Source organism: Pangasianodon hypophthalmus, chromosome 19, assembly GCF_027358585.1.
Source record: "Pangasianodon hypophthalmus isolate fPanHyp1 chromosome 19, fPanHyp1.pri, whole genome shotgun sequence".
NCBI classification, from domain to species: Eukaryota; Metazoa; Chordata; class Actinopteri; order Siluriformes; family Pangasiidae; genus Pangasianodon; species Pangasianodon hypophthalmus.
The window spans coordinates 16,502,299-16,527,500 of record NC_069728.1 but is presented as its reverse complement, the minus strand read 5'-3'; the positions used below and the strand labels follow the sequence as shown (position 1 = coordinate 16,527,500).

General features: G+C 39.4%; 1 protein-coding gene across 3 annotated transcripts; it reads right to left on the bottom strand.

The window, feature by feature from the left end:
• Positions 1 to 775: 775 nt before the first annotated feature.
• Positions 776 to 25,107, bottom strand: mcm9 (minichromosome maintenance 9 homologous recombination repair factor). Of its 3 annotated transcripts, XM_053242102.1 has the most exons (15): positions 24,703 to 25,106; positions 22,637 to 22,686; positions 22,420 to 22,483; positions 21,606 to 21,922; positions 12,946 to 13,262; positions 12,693 to 12,774; positions 10,847 to 11,047; positions 9,366 to 9,491; positions 8,498 to 8,617; positions 8,204 to 8,378; positions 6,573 to 6,775; positions 5,295 to 5,498; positions 4,912 to 4,994; positions 3,671 to 3,816; positions 776 to 2,876 (listed from the first exon to the last, which is right to left on the bottom strand). In XM_053242102.1, exons 4-15 carry the CDS (start codon positions 21,913 to 21,915, stop codon positions 1,553 to 1,555), a joined length of 3,291 nt encoding a protein of 1,096 aa, XP_053098077.1. In that variant the 5' UTR covers positions 21,916 to 21,922; positions 22,420 to 22,483; positions 22,637 to 22,686; positions 24,703 to 25,106; the 3' UTR covers positions 776 to 1,552. The 3 variants fall into 3 exon arrangements, with proteins under 3 accessions (XP_053098077.1, XP_034169814.2, XP_034169810.2); XM_034313923.2 differs by lacking the exon at positions 22,637 to 22,686 and having other exon boundaries at positions 22,420 to 22,465; positions 24,703 to 25,107; XM_034313919.2 differs by lacking the exon at positions 22,637 to 22,686 and having other exon boundaries at positions 22,420 to 22,481.
• Positions 25,108 to 25,202: the final 95 nt, after the last annotated feature.

Sequence of the window (25,202 nt, the reverse complement as noted above, 5' to 3'; positions counted from 1 at the left end):
CAACAACTTGATCAAAGTGTGACATTTGCTGTGTGAGGAAATCACAGTTAGCTAGCAAGATTCTTGGCATTTTTAGACATACTGACAGTTTATTAAACTGGCTCCTTACACAACATAACCTTTGAAGGCAGCTAGCCCAGGCAATGTCTGAAAGAAAATAAAAACATTTCTATATTGCTTAAAAGTGAGGTGAAGTATGTTATAGACAACCCGATTTTGGCCAAAAACAGATTTTTCATCACTTTTGGCAGATTCTGTGAGATCCCAGCCCACTACACATATTCGCTGTGTTTTAATTCTGTTTGAGGTTTTACCTGTAAAGTGCATTTATTTACTTTGTTATTTGTATCACTTTGTCAGAATATTGAGCACAAACTTTAACTTACCTCAGTCCATCTCAAGCTCTCATTAAGATCTCCTTGGAAGTTTCTCATAAAAGTCTTTCAGCCTAAAAGCTGCTAAATAAAAGTTTTTTTTGACAATATCTGCCATCCAGAATGCATTTATACGGTAAGGAAGACTATAGAGCACTATATAACCAGATGCACTTACAGCAGTCTCTGTACTGAAGCTGTAGAAGGATAGCGCCGTGCTAAACACAACGTAACGAGCAGTCGCAGTTCTGTCAGCAGTTATCCTGCACTGCTGAAGGAAGTGGTCATGAAAAATGCAGCAATAAGAGAAGTGTTATAGAAAAGCATGGCCACTATATCATCACTAAACACAGGGGAGCATGAAGGAACGTTATACTTGCTGATGAAAGAGCAGAAATGAGTACAGAGTGCATTTTTTACTGTTGATTCAGAACTTGGCAGTGCTTTACAACAGCAGGAGGAGACTGCTGGATTTTTCTTTCCCAAGCAGCTTTTCATTTCACATAATCCAAAAAAAGAGATTTTACATCATAAAACAAGATTCATATCTACAATTTTTTTTTATGTTAAAGGAAAACTCCAGTGTTTTTAATCTAATTTCTACAGCATCTGTAGTGTATGTGTAATTACCAGAGACAAGAACGTAACTGAGAAAAGAACAAAAACCTGTTTACACACGAATTCGCATATAATGGGAGACTAAGGGCAGCTGTTGGGGCAGTAATCATTTTTGTGCCACATTATGTTTGTAGCACTTACTTAAGAATTCTGCAGACAAAAAAAAATTAGTAAATGAAGATGGCACTAGATTTTCAGTGGGGAGAAACTGTGGTAATGCCACCACCAGCGCAGATAAATGGGCCTGACAACAAAACTTTAAGAGCACTCAAAGTAAAACACGTTGCTAAGACTTTCTCTAGTGTCTGTTTCATCCTAATACCTTTTTAGGTAGTGTAACAGCTGTCATTTTTGAATTTGCATCGTATTGTCACATTTTAAAACATTTAGCACCTGCCCTGACATCTGCCCCTAGACATCAATTATAATAATGGTTTTTGTTCTTTTCTCAGAACAGGAAAGTGTGTTGCTCATGGTGATTACACATAACCTACAGAAATACTGGATAGAGATTCGACCGAGTATTGCTGGAGTATTACTTTATTTATAACATTTAATAATTATTTCTTTCTGGACTCCTCCTCCCAGTCCACATCAAGAGCTTCATCATCTACAATAGAGGAGCTGAAGAAGGAGAGACCAGAGAAAAGACCTCCGGGACGTGCTGAGCTCAACTCAAAGCACTTCCTCTTCCTGGAGCTCGCTGATTGTTCTTCACACATCTCCGTCCTTGCGTGTGGCCTGCTCGTCTTCTGATAAGTCTCTGTGGCTGAGTTCATGGAGCTTTTCTGCTCTACAGTCGGAGTGCTTGTGTGTGCACTTTCCACTGCGCTGGCATCTTTTTCCATTACGCCGTCCTTGGAAACCGGCGTGTTGTTCGCCTGTGTTGGAGCTGCGGTAAGATTCTGGCTGGTCTTTTCCTCAGGAGAGGAAACAAAAGAGAACATGGAAAGCTTGGCCATGGTGGAGGAAGCGACTTTAGTCTTTGGTTGGCGTGGCTGAACGGAAGAATCAGGCTCGTTTGGAGTTGCACTGCTCAGGCTGTGGACGAGTTGCTGGCGTCTGCGCTCTGCATCATCAGCTGTTCTGTTTCTCTCTCGTGACTTCTCAGAGGGAATTTCTACAACTTCAGCCTGGACTCGCACTCGGAGCTTCTTACACGCACTGCTGCCCTCTGCTGGTGGCTCAGGACACCGATCTTGCTCATTCTCTTTTTCTTTTCTTTTCGTTTGCGTAATTCGATCTGTGCCAATTTTGTGATCCCTTCCATCCATTTTAGGAGCCTGATTTGAACCACGAGCCTGATCTGTGCGTGTCATTTTCTCTCTGGGTCTGAAGGTGAAGCTCGACAGGTCGACCTGTATATCACCCTCGGACTGTTCCATCACAGGTGGACTAAAAGATGTAGCTTTTCTTTTAGAAGGTCGTTTCCTGTCCACCATCGGCGTGCTGTGGCACGGAAGTGTGTGTGGAGACGACGGCTGCTCTGTATTTAATCTTTCATCCACGGCGTTCTTTTCCTCGTTCTCCAAGCGCTTAGTGTTCATCCCTTTCAATCTTTTGGTCCTGAGGTTTTTGGAGATCTTCTGCACTACTGAACTGCTGTCTTCGTTGGCCTGCTTCTCCCACGCTGAGCCCTCGCCATGTGCCGAGCCACTGTTGCTAGGCAACACACTAGGGCATGGTGTGTTAGCTGGGTGATACTGTGTAGAGGAGTGAATGGGAGACACTGGGAATGCTGCTTTCCCCTCAGCTGGACTGGTTAAGTTGTGAAACCAGTCGAGGCCCGGGTCAGAGACAGATGTCTCTTCACTGTTTATACTCGCTCTGCGCATGTCACTCGGCTGCTTACCTCCAGATGATTCATGAGAGCTGTCCTGCTTCCTGAATGAGGAAGAAAGCATGAAAATTAGGGATGGGGAATTGATTCTCTTTAATCTAGTCCTTCATTTAAAAGTACCAACTATTTCTAAGATGTAAATCAGCACTATAGACTTGCAAACTCCTTTAAGATTCTATTCAACCTTTAATTACTTAAAATAATTAGCATTCAAAAGCATTTAAATATTAATGAACCGGTCATGTTATACTGCCACAGAGTGAAGAATGCTGTTGAATTCTCCATTCTGATTGGTCAGAAGGTGTTGATTCATTTTCTATAACAGCAGCTCTGACAGTGGTGACAGCAGTAACTCAAATCACACGTTTATATTAACACACTCATTCTAATATGTTATTATTTCTAAAGTAACAAAAATTGTAATTGTTGGCAATTTGCTGTGGGATAAGAGGGAAAAACAACACTTCAGGGTGAGGAATAATCTACTTCACAGAGGTAACAGTAAATCGTAATGTTGTGGATTCTTCATTATATATTCACACCCAGTATTTGATACATTTATACCATGCTACCTGTGATCTGCATTTAAAAAAAAATAAAGAAAAAACCTCATGCAGAAATCTTTTTTTTATAATTTAAAGTAAAAAATCTCAATCTCAAACCTCAAGGTGCATCAGGGCACATAAGCTTTCACAATTACACCAAGAATTCAGAAGTGAAAAGAATTCATTTCACTTCCCAGTCATGAGGAGTGGAATGAAGGAAGCAGCTCATCTGAAGACATGTATTTACTGATAATTAGGGATAATCATGGTAACTCCATTAACATGTGGTTTACCCTGAGAGCCTCTGCAGCTCTTTGTTGAGGATGTGGGTCAGGCCCAGGCCCTCCAGCACAATCTCACACTGGATTCTGTACTGCTCTCCAGGGTCGTCGGGGAAGGACGTGTGCAGAGCGTCCACGTTACCGAGCAGTGCACCACCCTGTGGCCAAGACACGCAGACACAAAAACAAATTCCAGAGTGTTTCATTTGTAGGAATAGCAAAGACATGTTTCCCTAAGAAATAAGGAGACACTATTGGCACTATTAGCTAGTGGCACACACTGATATTTTAATGATTTTTGTAAATTTAATACTCTCTATGTTCTTGAAATCTTGAAATAATTAGATAAGAGGGCTTGAATGTCCTGTTACAGGAAAATAATCAGCAACGAGGTGGTGTGAAGCGGCCCAGTGCAAAGTGGAGATACTACTACCACGACAACGTTGATTATTTTCCTATAACAGCATGTCCCGAAGTCTTACTACTCTTATACAACAGCAATTTGCCAACATGTTTGTTTCATTCATTAATGACATTATACTTTTTATCTGTTACTAGTGACATGTTGTGAAACATCCACAAAACAAGTTCTCTCTTTTTATGACTTGTGTTACAGCAACTATAAATAATCGTTACATACCAGCCTCTATTTTTTCCTTTCTCAAAGTTAAGACCATGAAAACTGCAGCTTGTGTTACACAGAAACCGCAAAGTCCAGAAGATTTTCCTGTGTCTCACTGTTACACAGATGCTAAACGTCTCTCCAGAGAAAACCTTCCATACTTTTAAAAAAAAAAAATCTGTTTATGTGGAGTTTCAGTGCTGTTGCTACTGTAAAAATGATAGTTTATTAGAACAAGCATAAAATTGAGCATATTCCTATATACAAAGGGAAACATATTGCAATTAGTTTTGTTCTGCATTTAGCCATTGATCAAAATGTAGAAACAGACTTCATTAAACTATGTACTATACAAACGGCATACAGAGTTAGAAGCTCCTGTTATGTTATTCACGGTAGTAGTGTTGTTATTATACACTCGATTGTCAGCCATTTTATCAGATACCCCTACCACAGAAGTTATATTCTATCAGTTATAAACGATTACTGACTGGAGCCCAGTTACTGACTGTAGCCCATCTGTTTCTCTGCACAATATATTGGCCCCCTCTACCCCACCCTTTTCATTAAAGGGGCCGCCACTGAACAATTATTATTATATAACATTCCCGTTCTCGCGGAGGTGACGTACCTGCATGGAGCACTCCATAACAGACACCACCACTACGGCGTCCTCCACCGTCACGGTCTTTCTGAACATCAGCTTGGCATGGGCTGGAAACAGGAAATGGATAAAAGAAAGAAAAGTGACGATGTGGCTCTTTTAGTGCTCGTTAGTTCTTGAATGCAAGTTTGCGTTTTAAAAGTGTGTATTACTTTAAATATATGAAAATATATAAAATAATAGAAAGAAAAAACAAAACAGGGTCTATGTTTTATGTGAGTTATAATTGTGAGTCAGATAATTTAGGAGAGATATACTGATATAGATGTATACTGTACTAGTAAGTATGATAAGAGAGGTGATATGGCAGAGGAATCGTGTGTGTGTGCGTGTGTGTGTGTGGGACAGACCCTCTGCGAGACGGCCAAGGCTCTCCAGCATGCGGATGGTGGTGCGTGCAGCGTTACGGCTGTCGCTCTGTCTCTGCAGCTGGTAGTAGCGGGTCAGGATGGAGTTGGCGTCCTGAGTGATGCGCGGCTGCAGCCTCTTTATCACGCAGAAGTACGCTCTCATCTTCTCCATACTCCATAATGATGAAGACTGACTCGGGACACCTGGGCGAGACAAAGATAAAGACGATGATGAAACAGACGAACCGTAATGCAGTTTTGTTTTCATTATGTGGCCATTTTATTCATTTTCTAACAATTTAGCTAAAACAAAGATGACAGTAAAAGAAAGTAAGTGCTTTATATCCTGGTCAGAGTTGCAATGAATCTGGAGCCAATCCCAGATTATCTGAGATTCTGAGAAATCTGAGAATAGCTGTACCGTTCCCACTACACGACTTTTATCACTTACGATCTGTTGTTGTGCGTCAGTGTGCACACTACATGCACGATCTCAGACAAGGCTCACACACACACACACTACATAACCTTTCACCTGGGCAAGGCATGCCTGATCCCAGAATCCTGCTTTCTCACAAAAATAAATAAATATATAAATAAAAATGCAAGAGCTGTCCATCATGTAACTGTCAAGAGTTTGGTTGTTTCTGCACTATTTTTTACAGAAACAAGAAAATAAGGAAGTAAAGAAAAAGATGTGGAGGGAGGATTGATTGGCAAGGAGTGTAGACCCCCAAAATAATTCTACGACAGGGAACTCAGGGGTAAAATTGTGCAGTGTGTAATGGCAGCACACATGGTAAACCGGTACCGTTCCCTTTTTAAATGAAAGCACTGTCCTATATATATTTTCGGTTACGGTATACACAAGCACAGACAGCATTAGAGTATTTGAGATTTTAGAGAAGAGCAGAACTGAATCTATCTATTTTTCTAAATAGAAAGAAGCACTGAAATTGGATTTAGCCCTGGAACACAGTATAAAGCCTTATGTCCATGTGATGCCATGGTTCAAAAGATCACAAATGCTCATGTCCTTATTACACATAAGGATGTAAACAGAGCAATTAGACGTGCCCTTCTGTCCTACAGCATTCCCCGAGTGCCATTTTAAAGACATGCTACTGGGCTACAAGTGTCAGGAAAGAAGCACGCAATAAAGCTCAGTGTAACAGGTTAATGATACCTGTTATGTGAAAGGTGAGGCATGAGTGATGTGATGCATTAATACATGTCAGGCATGAGTAACAGGATAAAAACAGGCTGACTGAGCTGAACCTTTATTCTGGAGGATAAATGAGGAGATGATTTTGTCCCACTCCGGGTTCTTGGTGTCCAGCAGGATGAGAACCAGGTCAAAGCGGCTGAGGAGAGGACTGGCCAGAGCTACGTTCACAGACATGGACACATTGGGGTCGTACTGGCCCTTTGGGTTGGCGGCTGCCAGAATCGTGGTCCTTGTGTCCAGTTTACACACCATTCTGTACGTGAGAGAAACACGCGTCATTAGTGTTCACAGTTTTCTTTCATAATTAAGTGAGAGCCATAATATGACAAGGCAGTGATAGTTCAGGAAAAACATCTGTAGACAGATGAATAACGAACCAGTGTAGGATGCTGTACAACTGTCTAATGGCAGGTTTACACACAATAATACTGCTGCACACAATCACTGTGACTCGTTAATGTCAAACAGTAAAAACCATACAGAACACATTCAATACTGTCCTGTTTACAAATTACCTGTGCAGTGTATCTCGTTGAAAAAAAAAGTAATTTTTCACTGTTTGATCCATTTTTCTTTCTTTTTTTTTTTTGGTCAAAATGTTCAAAAACCAAAAGTTGCAGTAGAATATTTTTGCCTGAAAATTTTCAGTACCGTATATAGTTAACAATATACTCGTCTAATTCAATCATACACTGATAGATTTTATAATCACATTAATTAAATCAAAACATTCTCCCTTTCTTGCGATAGAACATGAGAGCGCTGGATCAGAGAATATATTCAAGTAAGAAAAATCGAGCAGAGACGAGAGCAGAGGCCAAAACATTACTAATGTCAGAAGGTGGAAGGAGGCGGGGCTTCCAATGGTGTCATTTAATATTGGAGAGTTCAAATCACCTACATAATTGTCAGTCGTTTCAGATCCACACTGCTCCGATTAATCTGCTCGACAAGTCTTAAAATGAGGACATCTTATGCACAAGGTCAGTTTTAATGCGCAATTAGTGGCTTTGGAGCTGCAGTTGCCACAAGCACCTTTGTACTCAGGACTTAATCAGTAATCAGTGGACGGTGGATAGATTTTAACCAACCGGACTTCTTGCGAAAACTGTGATGAATTTACTGGTTGCACAATTGCACTATTTGTCCATATAGTACACAATAATAGAAGGGAATTGTTTATAATTGCACTATGCGTTGCACCCAGATGAGGATGGGTTCCCTTTTGAGCCTTGTTCCTCTCAAGGTTTCTTCCTCATATCATCTCGGGGAGTTTTTCCTCACCACCGTCACCTCTGGCTTGCTCAGGGATAAGTTCACATATTTACAATATATACTTTTTTGAATCCATTTATTTCTGTAAAGCTGCTTTGTGACAATGTCCATTGTTAAAAGCGCTATACAAATAAAACTGAATTGAATTGAATTTGATATATTTTAGGCATAGTCAGACCTAATCAGTCTCAAATCTGTGTCCAACGCGTGTATAGAGCCAGGCAGTCATAGGTGAGCCAAGTAGAATGTGGTCATTTTTGTGCATCATAAAGCTCACTGACAGAAAATGTTTATAGTCTGGTGCTGCAGTGCAGGATCTTGTACAGTGTGACATGTAATAAATGTATAAGAGCACTGTTGTTGTACAGGTTGCAGCAGGTGTAAGATACAGTGGAGCATTGCTAACCCAGCTTTAGCCACACTGATGGTCTGCTGCTCCATGGCCTCATGGATGCTGGTGCGGTCGTGTTCCTTAATGCTGTTAAACTCATCTATGCAGCACAGGCCTCCATCAGAGAGAACCAGCGCTCCTGCCTCCAGGTGCCACTCTCCAGAGTCCTTCACTGCTGCTACAGTCAGACCTAGTGATCACACACACACACACACACACACACACACACACACACAGAGTATCAGATACCTGACTGCCCTCTTCTGTAGATGTGAAGATATAGTATTTAGAGTAAGGCTGAGTCAGTACCTGCATTAGTGGAGCCGATGCCAGCAGTGAGGACTGAACGCGGCGTGATTTTTGCTGCATACTTCAGAAACTGAGATTTCCCAGTGCCAGGGTCGCCCACTAGCAAGAGGTGAGACTCACCTGCCGAAAATAAACATCTTTATACCACAGTGCTGCTGAATTCCTGATTCTGATGGGTCAGAATGTATTGATTAATCTTCTATAACGGCAGCTCTGACAATAATTCCAGCTGCAAATCAATTCTCTATGCACTCAATACTTTATTGTTAATATAGCAACAACGCATTCACAGCGAGCTCCACATAATCCAAGGCTAAAACAAATTTAAAGTGCTATTATTTAAAAAATAAAAACAGGCCATCACTGATATGATGTTTTGTGTAAGAACGGTTTAACATTTGTGGAAGGAGTCTCCAATGTCAGTGTTTTGTAAAAGGCACAAAGATTTTCACTAAGGGAGAGTCTTCAGCACAGAGGACTTTGCAGGTTCTGATTTTTCAGTCATATAAGCTACCGTTTTCTGTCTCATTAACATCAAGAGAGAGAAAAAAAAGAAAGGCTGATGATGGAACGACTGTTTACAGCTTTATAAACATAAGTGATAAGAGGAACTAACTTGTTTTAATGTTCCACAACATTAAATATAACTATAAATGGATAAAAACCTGTCGTTCTTTAAGCAATTTAAAAAGATTATTGTATTGTTATTGAACTGTACGATTACAGAAAAATAATCAGTGACAGGGTGAGGTAATGCGGCACAATGTACAGCAGAGTCACTGTTACTCCTGAAGTTGATTATTTACCTAGAACAGCATGCCCCGCAGTGCTTTATTAATTGAGGAGGCGTGAAGAGGAACACACATACCTCTCACCTTCATTCCTGAGGGATCGACTCGCTGCACTCCACCTGCCAAAACCAAGGCTACAGCCAGCTTTACCACATACATCCCAAACACCTGCGGGCACAGACTCATCAGAATCTGATTCCTGCCTTAAGATTGTTAGAACAAGGAGAGAAAGATAAAAATTAGAGAGTATTACACAGAAAAATCAAAGAGTTTGGATATCTTTACACTAGCTATGTTACACGGAGTCTGATAATCAATTAATACAAGTCATTTGAAATAAATATAACTCATTTGAAATTTAAAAAAAATATATATATGTTTACATCTAAATCCAAGGAAGCAGAAAATGAGGTTATTATTAACTGCTAATGTATTAATTAAAAATATATGTAGCTAGAGCACATCACATGTATATTGCTTAAAATTCCCACAAACCCTAAATCAGAGTAGAGTAAACCATCTGAGGCTAATCCGAGTGAAACTTCTATCCAATTGAACACTACGAGTAAACTGCTTAATAGTTCCATAGACTAATAATCATTTCCTAAATCTTTCCTATTCGCTACATGTGCGTTTGCATCCTGGAAGAAAAAAAAAAACCTGGTTCCGTGAGGGAAAAAAGTTCATGTTAAAGGTTTCAAAAGATTTAGAAATAAATAAGGTTTGATAAAGGTGAGACGGACTTCAGCAAACTGGTAAACTAACGTTAGCTTGTTATTACTCTGAAAGGACTCGTGCGTCCTGTTTTTAAAGAAGTGATGATAAATGTACAAAAAAAAGTCCTTGGTGTGTAAAGAAATGCTGTAAAGCAAAGATGCTTTCAAAAATAGTGAAATTTAACGTTTTCTACATCAAAAATCTACTATAAAGTGTAGTAAGCATTAATAAATAAAGTTAATATGTGGTGAGACAACCGTTCTAAAAACATCAGTAGCCTCAGGTACACTTTGTGCTGTTTTAGAAGGAAATTAGCTGGTAAGGTTTTCTGAGCATCTTGGAGAATCTGCCATGTTTCTTTAGGAGATTCTGACTGTCGCTCTTCCCTCTGTTTTCGACGCTAAAACCTGACAGCCTTCATTATGTTATTTTGTCTGAAAAGAGGTCTATTATGTAATGTGTTGCTTTCTTTACTGCCATACACACATTTTTATGTAACATTTAATTTAGTTGGAAAAGTGATGTTTGGAAATCTAAAAAGGTTTTAATGCTGACTCAATGCAAAAGCCATAAATACAACAAAACAACTACAACAAAAGTTGTATTAAAGAAAATTAGAGTGCTGTATCTATAAGCATAGACATACACAGAGATTTATGTGGATGGGGGCAGGGTCTTCTTGAAAGAGACCACGCCCATCAGGATAGAACTGTGTGATCAGTCAGAGGAACTTTGTAATAATCTGATTAAATAGGCCAATTCCAGTGGATCCAATTGCCCACTTTCATTTCTTAGTTTTATGTATATTTAAACGTTTAGTGTCACATTAGTACGTCTATACCAGCTATAGGGTTGTGCTTGTGAATTTCCCAGAATTCCTCAATTTCTTTCTGAAAGTCTTCTAGTGCCACTGCCGCTGTGGATTGATCGTTGTTGATTTCGATATAGTTGGCCTTCAGTACAATCTCCACGTCACAGCGAGAGTCCTGATACAGTGGCTTCCAACGCTGCCACACAACCCCATACACCGTGATATCATCTCCTGGAGAAAACACAAATAATCTGTGATGTTCTCAGTGAAGCAGAGGTTATGGCATTGTTAGCAAACCTTTCATTCTATTTATACACACTTATAGTCTTATATTCTCACTGTGGCCAAAAGTATGTGGTTCTTCCCCATACTGTTGACACAAAGTTGGAAGCACACAGTTGTATAGGATGTCTGTGTACGCTGTAGCATTACAATTTCCCTTCACTGGAACTAAGAGGCCCAAACCTGTTCCAGCATGACAATGCCCCTGTGCACAAAGCGAGCTCCATGAAGACATGGTGTGTGAAGGTTGGAGTGGAAGAATTCGAGTGTCCTGCACAGAGCCCTGACCTCAACCCCACTGAACACCGACTGCACCCCAGACCTCCTCACCAACATCAGTGCCTGATCTCACTAATACTCTTGTAGCTGAATGATCACAAATCCCCACAGCCATACTCCAAAATCTAGTGGAAAGCTTCCCAGAAGAGTGGAGGTTATTATAACAGCAAAGGCGGAATAAATCTGGAATGGGATGTTCAACAAGCACATACAACTGTGATGCTCAGGTGTCCACAAACTTTTGGCCATGTAGTGTCTGTAAAGATTATGTCGCTTTGGTTAAAATGTATTTATTAATTATAAAATGTATACGTTAGGGAAAAAGAACCAATTTAGTTTGATAGAAAAGATCTCATACAACAATAATAACTGCAGTATTAAGTGGGAATGGGATTTTAAAAAAAAAGTCTTGGCTGATTTAATATATTTTTGGAAAGATGGAAATGCTTTTTTTTTTTATTTTTTATACAAACAGTTCCTTTGAGTAAAACATTTCAAGCAGCACATTTCCCTTTATTCTGAGTAAAAGATATATTTCAATATTAGCTCTATAATATAAAAACAATGACTAAAACTGCTGCATAATTAATAAATCCACTAGATGGCACTGTAAACTCATCTATAGAGAAGCTCTTGGCCTTGGGGGGGGGGGATTTACAAGATGCTTTGCTTCACTGAAGGCAACAGCAAGTAAAGTAACCCTGAAAGTGTGTTTAAAAGGTCAGCGCTGTTTAATAAATGAAAGCGATGCCTTAATAACTTTAATTAGAGGGAGATAAGAACACGCGCAGTTCCCTTCACCAAATGAATGTCGATAAAATAATTTTATTTACTCACTACAGTAGCATAGCAATGTATGCTACAGCTTACTGTGTTTTTATTAAATCATTAAATAAACATATCCTTAAGAAAAAACAGTTTTATCAATTATAATGAGTGTTACATTAAAGAGCTGTGCATTACAAATTAAAATGTTAATATTACATATTCAAATGTTAAATATTAACAGCAATACAAATTTTAAAAAAAGATATTAAAAGATCCCAGTATTAGATAATATTTATAATATAATATTTATAATAGTTCTTATCCACTGCCTGAGAGACAAGACTTAATGTTGCATATGGAAATGACAAATTCCATTTCATGAGCATTTTATTTATTTATTTATTATATATTTTTCAAATCTCACCTCTTTCCTAATCCCTGATGTAAACAGCTGTTTAAATAACCTATACAAGCCCAAAGCCAAAGAGCACAGGGATCATACTGCATTAATTTGGACAGAATTGGGTTATGAGCACAGCATGTTTACCTGATTTGCAGCTGTCCACCAGATCGTCTTCTAAAATGACCAGCATGGAGCGAGGGATGCTGCCCACGGAGAGTCTCTGTACCTGCAACAAGGCATCATGACCCCATCACTCAGGAGGTCATTACGTTCCCCTCACATTTAAAACCACTGGAGAAGACTAGACATGGGTCCTGATGCCTCACAGTAAGTCTGACAACTTATCTATAATTTACAATGATTATTTCGCAGAAGGCCTCGGTCCCGAGGTCCTGACCTGCTCTTGGATCTTGATCTCCTGGTAGTCTCTGCAGGATGATGGTGGGGCGTCTTGTTCTGCCAGGCAGCTGAATTTGAAGGAGCTGCACTCGTCCTCACTGGGGCAGCGGCTGGGTGGGGTGAAGCTGTAGTACTGCTCGAAGTCGGCCTGCACGGAGAACACGTGTCTGCACTTGTTGCATATGTAGTCCCGCTGGTATTCCAGCACTTTGGTCACACTGGTGCGGATGACGGTGCCGGTGACGGACAGGAAGTGGCCCACATCCCGGGCTTTAGGGATGTACTCTCTGGTCATCTCGGGACACACGGGCAAACCTTGGAGTTTCAGACAAGATGGACAATTTATTAAATCTGCTTTGGTCAAATATAAAAAAGTGGTTTGTGATCAGAAATAATCACAGGATAAAACGTGCCACGTAATCCAGAGCCATTTTACACCCTTATGGAGCTGTAATGTAATCAGAACAGTGGCATGTCTCTTGTAGGTGCAGGACAGAGACAGCTGTGAAGAATGGCGGGTTTAGGAGCTGCAGTGATGTTTACCACATTTACTATCCACAAAGCCGGCTTTAGAAAAAAAAACGGAAAAGGAAAAGGAAAAAGAAAAAGAAAAAAAAAAAAAAGTTTGAGCCGAGAGATTATTCAGATCTGGGATTGAACTTGAACTTCGTCTCTAACACTTAATATTATGTCTAGTGAATTGGCAGATGAGAAGAAGAAGCCTTTACTTGTCACATATACATTATGAAATTCCGTCTTCACATATCGCAGTTTGTCAGGAAGTTGGGGTCAGAGTACAGGGTCAGCCATGATACGGAGCGGAGAGGGTTAAGGGCCCAACAGTGGCAGCTTGGCAGCGCTGAGGCTTGAACCCATGACCTTCTGATCAGTAACCCAGAGCCTTTGATATATACTGGAATGTAATCACTCAATTATATCAATTATTTATTTAAAAAAAAAAAAAAAAAAGAAGAAAAAAAAAAAGACAGAATGGAAAAAACAAACCATATTTTTATACTGAGGTGTAAATAATTGAACAGGCTGGCGAGGTGATTTGCCTGTAGCACTGACACATTTAAAATAGCCCTTCTCTACATCATCATTTGCATAATTAACAGTCGGTCTGCACCAGATTCTGGTCACATATCTATCAGAGGTTATAAAATTGAACTATATTGCAGGAGATTTGGAGTTATCTTCGAATAACGAATTGTTGTCTTAAGAAAAGAAATTGTATGTTGTATAGAAGCATGAGGTTTACAAGCCTCCTAGTAACCACGACCAGCACTACTATAAGTAGCCATGCACCGAAACCAAAATTCATGACACACTAAGCCAAAAAGAAAAAACCAAAAAAGGTATCATTTTTTTTTTATTTATCTGAATGCAACTAAATTAAAAACCCTGCAATTTAATTTAAGGGAAAAAACACTCATTGTTGATAAGTTGATAAATAAAAATTGGTTAAGATTAGGTCGCTCTGGTTAAAATGACTAATTTGTTTATACTTTGAGGAAAAAGAACCAATTTAGTTTGATAGAAAATATCTCAGACAGGTACAGCCAATAATAAGTGCAGTTTAAAGGGGGAATGGGATTAAAAAAAAAAAAAAAAAAAAAAAAAAAGTCCTGTACCGTATCTGTGGGAAGGAGGAAATGTAGATTTATTTTTTATTCAAACCGCTCCTTTAAGTAAAATTTCAAGCAACACATTTCCCTTTATTCTGAGTAAAAGATATAGCTCAATATTACTTCTACAATATTAAAACAATGACTGAAACTGCTGCATAATTAACAAATCCACTAGATGGCACTGTAAACTCATCTATAGAGAAGCTCCTGGCCTTGGGGGAGGCCACAAATCAGGGGGGAGAAGGGGAAAAAATTACAAGATGCTTTGCTTCACTGAAGGCAACAGCAAATAAAGTAACCCTGAAAGTGTGTTTAAAAGGTCAGCGCTGTTTAATAAATGAAAGCAATGCCTTAATAACTTTAATTAGAGGGAGATAAGAACACGCGCAGTTCCCTTGTACCAAATTAATGTGCAGGAAACGGTGACGCAATGACGCCTGCACTTCCTGATCTGTCATATCTGTAAGCATACAGAGTGTCTCTGTAATTACAGGTGACACAGCTCCCTTCTCCATCCCACGTGCCCAGAAGCATAAACAGCCAAAAAAAAAAAAAAAAGCTCTGCTTCATTGGCATTCAGTCCAATATTTCACCACACAAACGTCATTGGGGATGAAAGGCTTTTCTCTCTGTTCCTCCTACAAAGCATCTTCTCACTCCTCGCTCTTTTGGCTTTTTGCCTCTCCTAAAACGGCACTTGAGTAAACCCCGTCCCTACAGATCCGACTGAAAGTCTGATGTAACAACGTCCTTCAGTGAAGGAAGGTTAAAGAGCACTCGTCCTCAGCACAATCAGACCTGAGCTGCTGTCTGATAACCGCCTGCCTGTGCTCTCTCTTTTGCTCTCTCTCTTTCTCTCTCTCTGTGCTATTTATAGACTGTCCATTATGTTCTCATCATGTCCCTGAGCGAAGAACAACCTGCGGCTTTTTTCAGTCTGATTCCAGACCAGCTCGCGATTGCAAAAGGTACCAGTATTTTATAAAAGCCATGTGACGCAGGCACAGTGCCAGTAATTTCCTCCATCTAAACTCCATCTCTTGTTACAGGAGCTACCTCGATTTTCTACGGTTGAGCTTTAATCTCATCACAGTTTCTCTAAAAATCATCCTCTCCCTTAGCCTTGCTACAACTAGAGCTGGGCGATGAAATATGATATGATATCCTGATGAATTACATCACAATGCACTTTTTCTAAGATACTGTGATATATTTTTATTATTTAAAATTTTATATTTACAGCTGTGCTCATAAGTTTACATACCCTGGCAGAATTTATGGTTTCTTGGCCATTTTTCAGAGAATATGAATGATAACACAAAAACTTTTTTTTTCACTCATGGTTAGTGTTTGGCTGAAGCCATTTATTATCAATCAATTGTGTTTACTCTTTTTAAACCATAATGACCACAGAAACTACCCAAATGACCCTGATCAAAAGTTTACATACCCCAGTTCTTAATATCGTGTATTACCCCCTTTAACATCAATGACAGCTTGAAGTCTTTTGTGGTAGTTGTGGATGAGGCTCTTTATCTTCTCCGATGGTAAAGCTGCCCATTCTTCTTGGCAAAAAGCCTCCAGTTCCTGTAAATTCTTGGGCTGTCTTGCATGAACTGCATGTTTGAGATCTCCCCAGAGTGGCTCAATGATACTGAGGTCAGGAGACTGAGATGGCCACTCCAGAACCTTCACTTTATTCTGCTGTAGCCAATGACAGGTCGACTTGGCCTTGTGTTTCGGATCATTGTCATGTTGGAATGTCCAAGTACGTCCCATGCGCAGCTTCCGGGCTGATGGGTGCAAATTATCCTCCAGTATTTTTTGATAACATACTGCATTCATCTTGCCATCAACTTTGACCAAATTTCCTGTGCCTTTGTAGCCCACACATCCCCAAAACATCAGCGATCCACCTCCGTGTTTCACAGTAGGAATGGTGTACCTTTCATCATGGGCCTTGTTGACTCCTCTCCAAACGTAGCGTTTATGGTTGTGGCCAAAAAGTTCAATTTTGGTCTCATCACTCCAAATGACTTTGTGCCAGAAGGTTTGAGGCTTGTCTCTGTGCTGTGTGGCGTATTGTAAGCGGGATACTTTGTGGCATTTGCGTAGTAATGGCTTTCTTCTGGCGACTCGACCATGCAGCCCATCTTTCTTCAAGTGCCTCCTTATTGTGCACCTTGAAACAGCCAGACCACATTTTTTTCAGAGAGTCCTGTATTTCACCTGAAGTAATTTGTGGGTTTTTCTTTGCATCCCGAACAATTTTCCTGGCAGTTGTGGCCGAAATTTTAGCTGGTCTATCTGACCGTGGTTTGGTTTCAACAGAACCCCTAATTTTCCACTTCTCAATTAGAGTTTGAACACTGCTGATTGGCATTCTCAATTCCTTGGATATCTTTTTATATCCCTTTCCTGTTTTATACAGTTCAACTACCTTTTCCCACAGATCCTTTGACAATTCTTTTGCTTTCCCCATGACTCAGAATTCAGAAACATCAGTGCAGCATTGGATGAAAGATGCAAGGGTCTGTCAGGAGTCCAGAAACTCACTGACCTTTTATACACACACACACTAATTACAAGCAAACAGGACACAGGTGAGGATGGCTACCTTTAATAGCCATTCAAACCCATTTGTGGCAACATGTTTGCATGTTATCAGGCCAAAATCACCAGGGTATGTAAACTTTTGATCAGGGTCATTTGGGTAGTTTCTGTTGTCATCATGATTTAAAAAGAGTAAACACAGTTGATTGACATTAAATGGCTTCAGCCAACCACTGACCATGAGTCAAAGAAAAGTTTTTGTGTTATCATTCATATTCTCTGAAAAATGGCCAGGAAACCATAAATTCTGCCAGGGTATGTAAACTTATGAGCACAACTGTATTTTGTAATTTCCTAAAACAATTACAGTCTGACTGGAAGCAGCTGATGTTAAAATTACGCACTTTAAACATTTAAATTGTAAATTTGTACAGATTGTTTTTCCCTTCTACCCTTAACTGTTTGTCTTGTTTTTATTAATAAAATGTTATTATTTTAATGTAAAAAACTAAGAACAAATGTATTCTTGTAAACATCAAATAAAGTATCATTCAATTCATTTTTTTTTTTTTATATTAAGTACAACTGGGGGGAAACTTTTCATAAACTAATATTATTGTGATACATATGTATCACAGAAATGCTCTTAAGAATCAAGTTATGATATTTCTGTCATATCACCCCACCCCTAGCTAAAAGAATATGCTCCATTATACCACGTCCCTCAATTCTAATTGGTCAGAAGGCAAGCTTAAGTAAGGAATAAAACACTCAGTGGTATGTGGTTAAAGGGAAATAATCCATGACAAAAATCTGTTCTTATACCACACCAATTTGTCAACGTTCACAATTTTTAATAAATTAATGAACGTGTTGTTTACGGTTGTTAAGTTGGTTCATGGCAGGACACTGGAGCCTCTTTCCATACATGTTAAATAAACGTCTCCTCACAGAAAACATCACGATTAGATCACAGATTATACGCTTGCCATACAAGTCCCTGTGAATGAGCTGTTACTATAGAAACGATAATGTTGAGAATAAGAGCATTAATATAAGCCTATGATTTTATTCTTATAATCTAAGAATAAAAATAAACCAATAATAAATGAATTAAAATGAATATAATGTTATTGAACAAATTAAATGTATAGTTGTTGATATTGTGACGTTTTCTGTAAGGAGAGGTTCATTTAACAGTATTAGGAGGAATCTTCCGTGTCCTTCAGTAAATGTTTATAGCTGCTATAATGCAAGTGATAACAGGAACTAATACATTGTCAGTCTGTTTCGTGGCGTCTCGGTATAACAAGCTGCATTTTCTCCGACTCATAATTACCCCACCCGCAACCCCGTAAGGGGGGGGGGAAAAAAAAAAAAAAAAAAAAAAAAAAGTGGCGGACCAGTGGTTTATAACTTTTACAACATAAGTGACAATAGCATCACAGATGTTCCACAACATTAAATATAACTATAAATGGCCAAAAAGTAGTACTTGTTCATGGATAAATAAAAGAATTTGGCATTCTGTTGTGAGGAATAAAACACTTCACAACACGCTGTTATAGGAAAATCAGCTTTGGGGTGGTTTGATGCAGCCAGAGACGAAGCGGAGTTACTATCACCGCCCTTAAGTTGATTATTTTCCTACAACAGAACGCCACCAAGGGTTTTGATTCCTTACTTAAAATTCATGTCCGCGCTGAAAACTGCATTATCAACCAGAAACAGACGAGTGTTTCTGAGCAACTTAATTAAAGTTTACCTCACACAGTAAATCCGCTGCGCAGCGGGTGTGTTGTAATGAAAATCACTCTAAAAACACACCATGAGCCAAGAGCTATAGTAAATCGCTCACTATCTCCCCAGCAGCACGTTCAGACAATACCGAGTCCCTCAACGCTGACGTCTCAGGTGAGAACATTTCTCCTCATCTGGTGATCGATAAAGCTCCTGCAGAGTGCAGTTCCTCCTCAAGCTTGTCTCATCGCTGCATCACGCTGGGGTTTTACTTTTTACCCAAACGCCTGCAGGGAAACCCGGCATCTCTGCCACTTTACTCCGAGAAGCCGCACATCAAACAGAGCTAATGGAAGAGATAAAGGAGATTCTTTTCAGGCACCGGATAATCAAAGCAAGGATTCAGTCATGTTAATTCTGAGCTTGACGCTTTTCATCACCCTACCGGTGACAATACGAGTTCAGCGCCATACACAGAACAGGCTGAGGAGATCGGACGTGAGGAGAAATGCTCCTGCTGTAAAGCCTTTGATGCATTTCAGTCATTTCTTCCACATAATGAATCTACAGCAGACCTGAATAGTTTGAACACTCGAGTATTCGTTTGTTACTTCACTATTTGTTTCTCAGCTTCCTACTCCCTATATAATAAATGCACCAAACCATGTAGGCAATGACTTAGTGCCTTCTCCACCCTATCTAGTGCACTACATGTTCAAATAGCGAGTCATTTGGGATCAAGCAAAGAACTTTCTCCCTGGAAGACAGTCACGTGACCTAAATCATGCGCTACTTTATAAACACAACTATTAATCAAAGAGTCACGAGTTGGTTGAGTCAAAAGCAATTACAATAAATCAAATATGTAAATGTTTTAAAAATGAGTTGTCAAGTGGAACAGAAAAAAAAAAAACAATATCAAGGGACTGAAGACAAAAAGGTAAATGCCTTCAACGCTTATTTTAAATATTTTTTTATTTTACTCTCCCTCTTACAATGTAAGCTGTTTAATAAGTACTTTCAAGGAAAGTAAACGGGTTATTGCTGATATTTTTTAAATTTTAACGACAGTTTCTATATTATCTCACTGTCAGCCGCAATATCTTGGATTATTATTTGTTTAGACTCGTGCTATTAAATTTCTGTTTGTGTGATAAAAAAAAATTAGCAGAAGTAACTGTTTTATAAGCACAGCTGATTGCAGTCAGAACTATTGTCAGAGCTGCTGGTAAAGGAAATTAATCAACACATCCCGATCAATCAACTGGACAATTGTCCAGAAGTGATACATGTAATAATAATAATGATAATGATAATAATAATAATACAACTACTACTAATAATAATCAGCTGTGCAGTTGGGAACCAAACATTTGTGTTGTTTACCCATTGTTTAATGTCCACATGGCCAACATTTTCAATGCTTTCAGGTTGAATACATCTGCAGTGACTGGCACAGGAGGTAAAAAACAGCATATTTCATCACTGTCTAATTATCATCAGCATTAACATTATTTGTAACTCGTTAGATTTAGGTCAAAATCTCCATCCTAGTTTCTCTTTCAGGTGAAAACCGAAAGTGCCGTTTTTGACTATTCTTAGCAGAAAATATTCAGTGGCCTTCATTATAAATATTATTAACAGACATTTAATATATATTTGTCTAACCTTAGCTAAAGTGAACATACACTGATGGATTTTATTTCACACTAATGAACTCAAATCATTCTCCATTTACAGTGACAGAAAGCGAGAGCGCCCCAAGAGTCCGGTTGAGAACAACAGGCGAGATGGAGGAAGGGGGCGGGGCTTCCGGTCAGGGTCAGTTCATATCAGAGAGTTCAAAACACCTGAGCGGATCACTTGAGATTCATAAATTGATTGCCATGTCTGCTGTTTTATTGGTGAGAACAATTCTGAGTATTTCTGGTGTATTATATAGTGACACTATGTCTAGCAGTACTAGGATGAACGTCACTGGATATCATGGCAGTGTAATGTGGTGCTGAGACGTTCGAATCGTTATGCACAAACCTAACGCTAAATAATTATCACTAAGCAAATCAAGCTGGACTTCACACTTCAGGTCTCTTCACTGCTGAAAAACTGCAATGATATTCATCCATATTCCCTTTTACATGCTGTCACTCCTATCTGGAAGCTGCACATCAGCCCTCTCAGTCATCCTTTCCATAAGTTTATCAATTTATCTGTTTATCAATAACTCTGCTGTAATGCTAGTCTTAGATTTAATTACTTCAAGCTAGCACGTTGTTTCTTGTGCATCGTACAGACTTTTATTTTTTTCACTCGGAGCATCTATTTTAGTGATGGGTATCAGGATGCAAATACAGTTTAGCAGAAGTGTTCAGAGACAAACTGCTTATCGCTGCTTTAATTTAAAATTTTCAGTCAGTTCAACTCCACTGAAGCAGCCACATTTGATTGTTACTGTTGATTATGTTGGTCCGAAAGACTGGGTGAGCTCAAAATGAACTTTAAAACTGTTTTTTTTTTTTTTGTCAGCAAAAGCTGGTTTCCATTTATTACACAAAGTCAAGGGGATCCCATAATTCCTTTAAAATGTTACTACTGCAGATAAATGTTAAACTGTTCTGTTTCTTTCCCACACATTCCTTACACTTCAGATCTACACCTGATGCAAAATAAGCAGACACTGAACGTATTTCACACCCATTAGGAGCATCCCCTCATCTGTACGCTGTTGTCTTACCTGAGATGCGGACGTGCAGGTTGCGTTTCAGCCTGAAGGAGCTCTGCAGCGGCTCGGACCGAGAGATGGCGAGCGCGGCGGCGTGAAGAGCCTCGTCGAATATGTGCAGCACCTGGCTGGGGAAGGCGTTGAAATACTCGCCCACCTCCATGTTGGCTTCGAATAAGGTCATAGCATTAACCACGAGCGAGTAATGAGCATCTTCATCAGGTTCCTGCAGGATCTGCAGGATGTCGTTCCTGTGATGTTCCGTCACGTAGGTTTCAAACATCACGCTTGTGAGAGCCACCTGCTCCGAGTTCAGCCACATCTTCAGCCTGGAGGAGAACTGACGCTTCAGTCTTATACCCACTAATGCTCCTGTAGTCTGTCAACATGGTATGAACTCTGATCTTCCTTTATCAGTCTTTAATAAATGCTGAAGTAAAGCAAATACTGACACAACTCATAAGATGGCTCTGTAAATCATTTTGCTTGATACAACTTTTAAGTGGTTTAGAAAACATATTAAAGTTGTGAGTCTCAGCTAGACAGGTAATTTGAACTGAACTGGATTCAGATTAGGTTTTTAAACTGAGTTTATCAGGAGTCTGGGTGTCTTGTAATTATTATCTCCTAACTAATTTTTTCATTATTTGATGGAATGGACATTTATGCAACATTTGTGCAACATACACAAGATATTTTTTTATATATATTGTTACACAAGTTATATGGACTCAGACACACTTTGCTTGCACAGCTGATGAAGGAAAAGTCCTCCATTTTGTCCAAAATGTCCAGTTTCCCTTGAAAACACATTTCTCACACTCACCTCAAACCACACGGAGCTGTTCAGTTGTTCAGTGGATATGTGGTTTCTGAAACACAAGAGATCTATAAAAAAGATTTGACAGAAAGTAAAGTCACAGAGCTAAAAACAGATACAGATCCTTAAAGCAGCTACTTTCTTCCTCAGCACATAGTTTCAACAAAGAACATCAGACTCAGGTATGAGGCGTGGCCTAAGGTTTAATGCACTTGACTTAACTCCGAAGTCAGAGTTTGGAATTACGCCATTTTCGACCTCTGTGTGTTTGAGCTGCAAAGTGAGGTGGGGAAAAAATAAAAAAATAAAAATTAAATTAAAAAAAAAAAATAAATCACAGAAGCCTCTGTGTTTGTCTGTTGTTAGCAACAATCTAGCCCTCTAACTGTAATGAGTGATGTATGTTTACCTCTTAAAAACAGCCAACTGTATAGTCAGTGTTATAGATTTAACATATGGACAAAAGTATTGAGACACCAGACCATTACACCAACAGGGACATTAATGATGTTGCATTCTAAATACATAGACATTAATATGGAGTTGGTCCCCCCTTTGCAGCTATAACAGCTTCCAGTAGAGCATTTGGGGACTCAGGCACTGATGTTGGACAAGAAGGCCTGGCTCACAATCTCCATTCCAGTTCATCCCAAAGGTGTTTGATGGGGTTGAGGTCAGGGCTCTGTGCGGGCCAGTCAAGTTCTTCAACACCAAACTCATCCCACCATGTCTTTATGGCCCTTGCTTTGAGCACTGGGGCACAGTCATGCTGGAATAGAAAAGGTCCTTCCCCAAACTGTTCCCACAAAGTTGGAAGCATAACATTGTCCAAAATGTCTTGGTATGCTGAAGCATTAATATTTCCCTTCAGTGGAAGTAAGGGGCCCAACCCCTGAAAAACAACCGCATACCATTATCCCTCTTCCACCAAAATTTACAGTTGGCACAATGCAGTCAGGCAGGTAACGTTCTCCTGGCATCGGCCAAACCCAGACTCGCCCATCAGACTGCCAAACAGAGAAGCGTGATTCGTCACTCCACAAAACATGTTTCCACTGCTCCGGAGTCTAGTGGCAGCGTGCTTTACCCCACACCATCCGACGCTTGGCATTGTACTCGGTGACGTGAGGCTTGCATGCAGCTGCTCAGCCATGGAAACCCATTCCGTGAAGCTCCAGCCGCACAGTTTTTGTGCTGATATTAATGCCAGTGGAAGTTGGGAACTCCTCAGCTATGAAGAGTTTTACGCACCAGGCGCCTCAGCGCTCGGTGACCCCGCTCTGTAACTTTACGTGGTCTTCTGCTTTGTGGCTGAGTTGCTGTTGTTCCTACATGTTTCCATTTTCCAATAATACCACTTACAGTTGACCGTGGAATATCTAGCAGGGATGAAATTTCACAAACTGACTTATTGCAAAGGTCACATCCTATCACAGTCCCATTCTTGAATTCACTGAGCTCTTCAGAACCACCCATTTTTTTCACAAAATGTTTGTAAATGCAGACTGCATGGCTAGATGCTTGATTTTATACACCTGTGGCAATGGGTCTGATTGAAACACCTGAATTCAATAATCAAGAGGTGTGTCCCAATACTTTTGTCTATATAGTGTGTGTCTGTAAGATTGATTGATTGACCTAAAGCAGATACTTGTTTATACAGTATAACTCATTTAAATGTAAAGAAGTGCTACTTTGTTTACTGATCTGATGTCACTTGCTGAACTCGGGGTGCAGCGTTAATGCACAGCATTCAAAAACCCATATTTCATTTACAGACACAGATTTATTTAGCTATATTAGGAAACACAGTAATAGACAGATTTATTATGATTTATAACAGTTTTTTTTATGCATCCCTTCTGAATTGCTGCCACTTTATGAGCAAAACTGTATATCGTGATATATAAAACCGTGCATCAAGAATCGTGATACAATATTTCTGTCATATCGCCCAGCCACTTAAACACCAGCTTAACACTGAGCTGCTTTAATTACTCTGCATTATTAAATACCGACATTTTAACAAACATATCAGTCTGTTTCTAGTAAATATTTAAACTGAAACACACAGAGGTCAATTAGAGAGATTGTGTAGCACCGAATTTTTACTTTTAATTACTCACTAATAACAGAAACACAAAATGGCGGCCAGACTTTAAGCTTTTAAAACTTTTAAGCCTGAAAATGTTTAGTATTTTAGCACGTTAGTCAGCAAGCTGAGCATAACCTCCTCGTAAACAAATAGCCTATATTTATCATTTGACGAGTTTATAATAATGTACTGACCTACTGGTGGTGATTTTTCCAGCTTTCAACACCGCAAAAGTTTCTCCTGACATCTGTGTGTATAAACATGCTTTAGATTTGGCGCCGGGCGCTTCATTTTCTTCAGATTTAGGGGTGCGTTGAACAACAATAACGAAATAAAACCACAATTAACTAAAAGTTAATTAGTAAATATGCAACATAATGGTAAAAATAACCTTCTATAAAATGTGTAATATATATTGTTACATGATATTCTCGTTTTTTTCGAAGCTCATGCAAAATATGAATTAACGGTTCAACCCTCTTAGCAAGGATAGTGGTACATTCCAGGAACCGTCAAGCTATGTAGAAGGCTGAATTCCAAATAGCGCAATACTCGCTACACATGTGCACTACGTCAGATACACAATAACTGTTTACGTAGTGCACTTCTCATCCACTAAGAAGTCGTTTGAGATGAGGCGCCGAAGTATTCATTTTTTTAGATGTACAGGGGTCTGTCGAGAATAACAAAATAG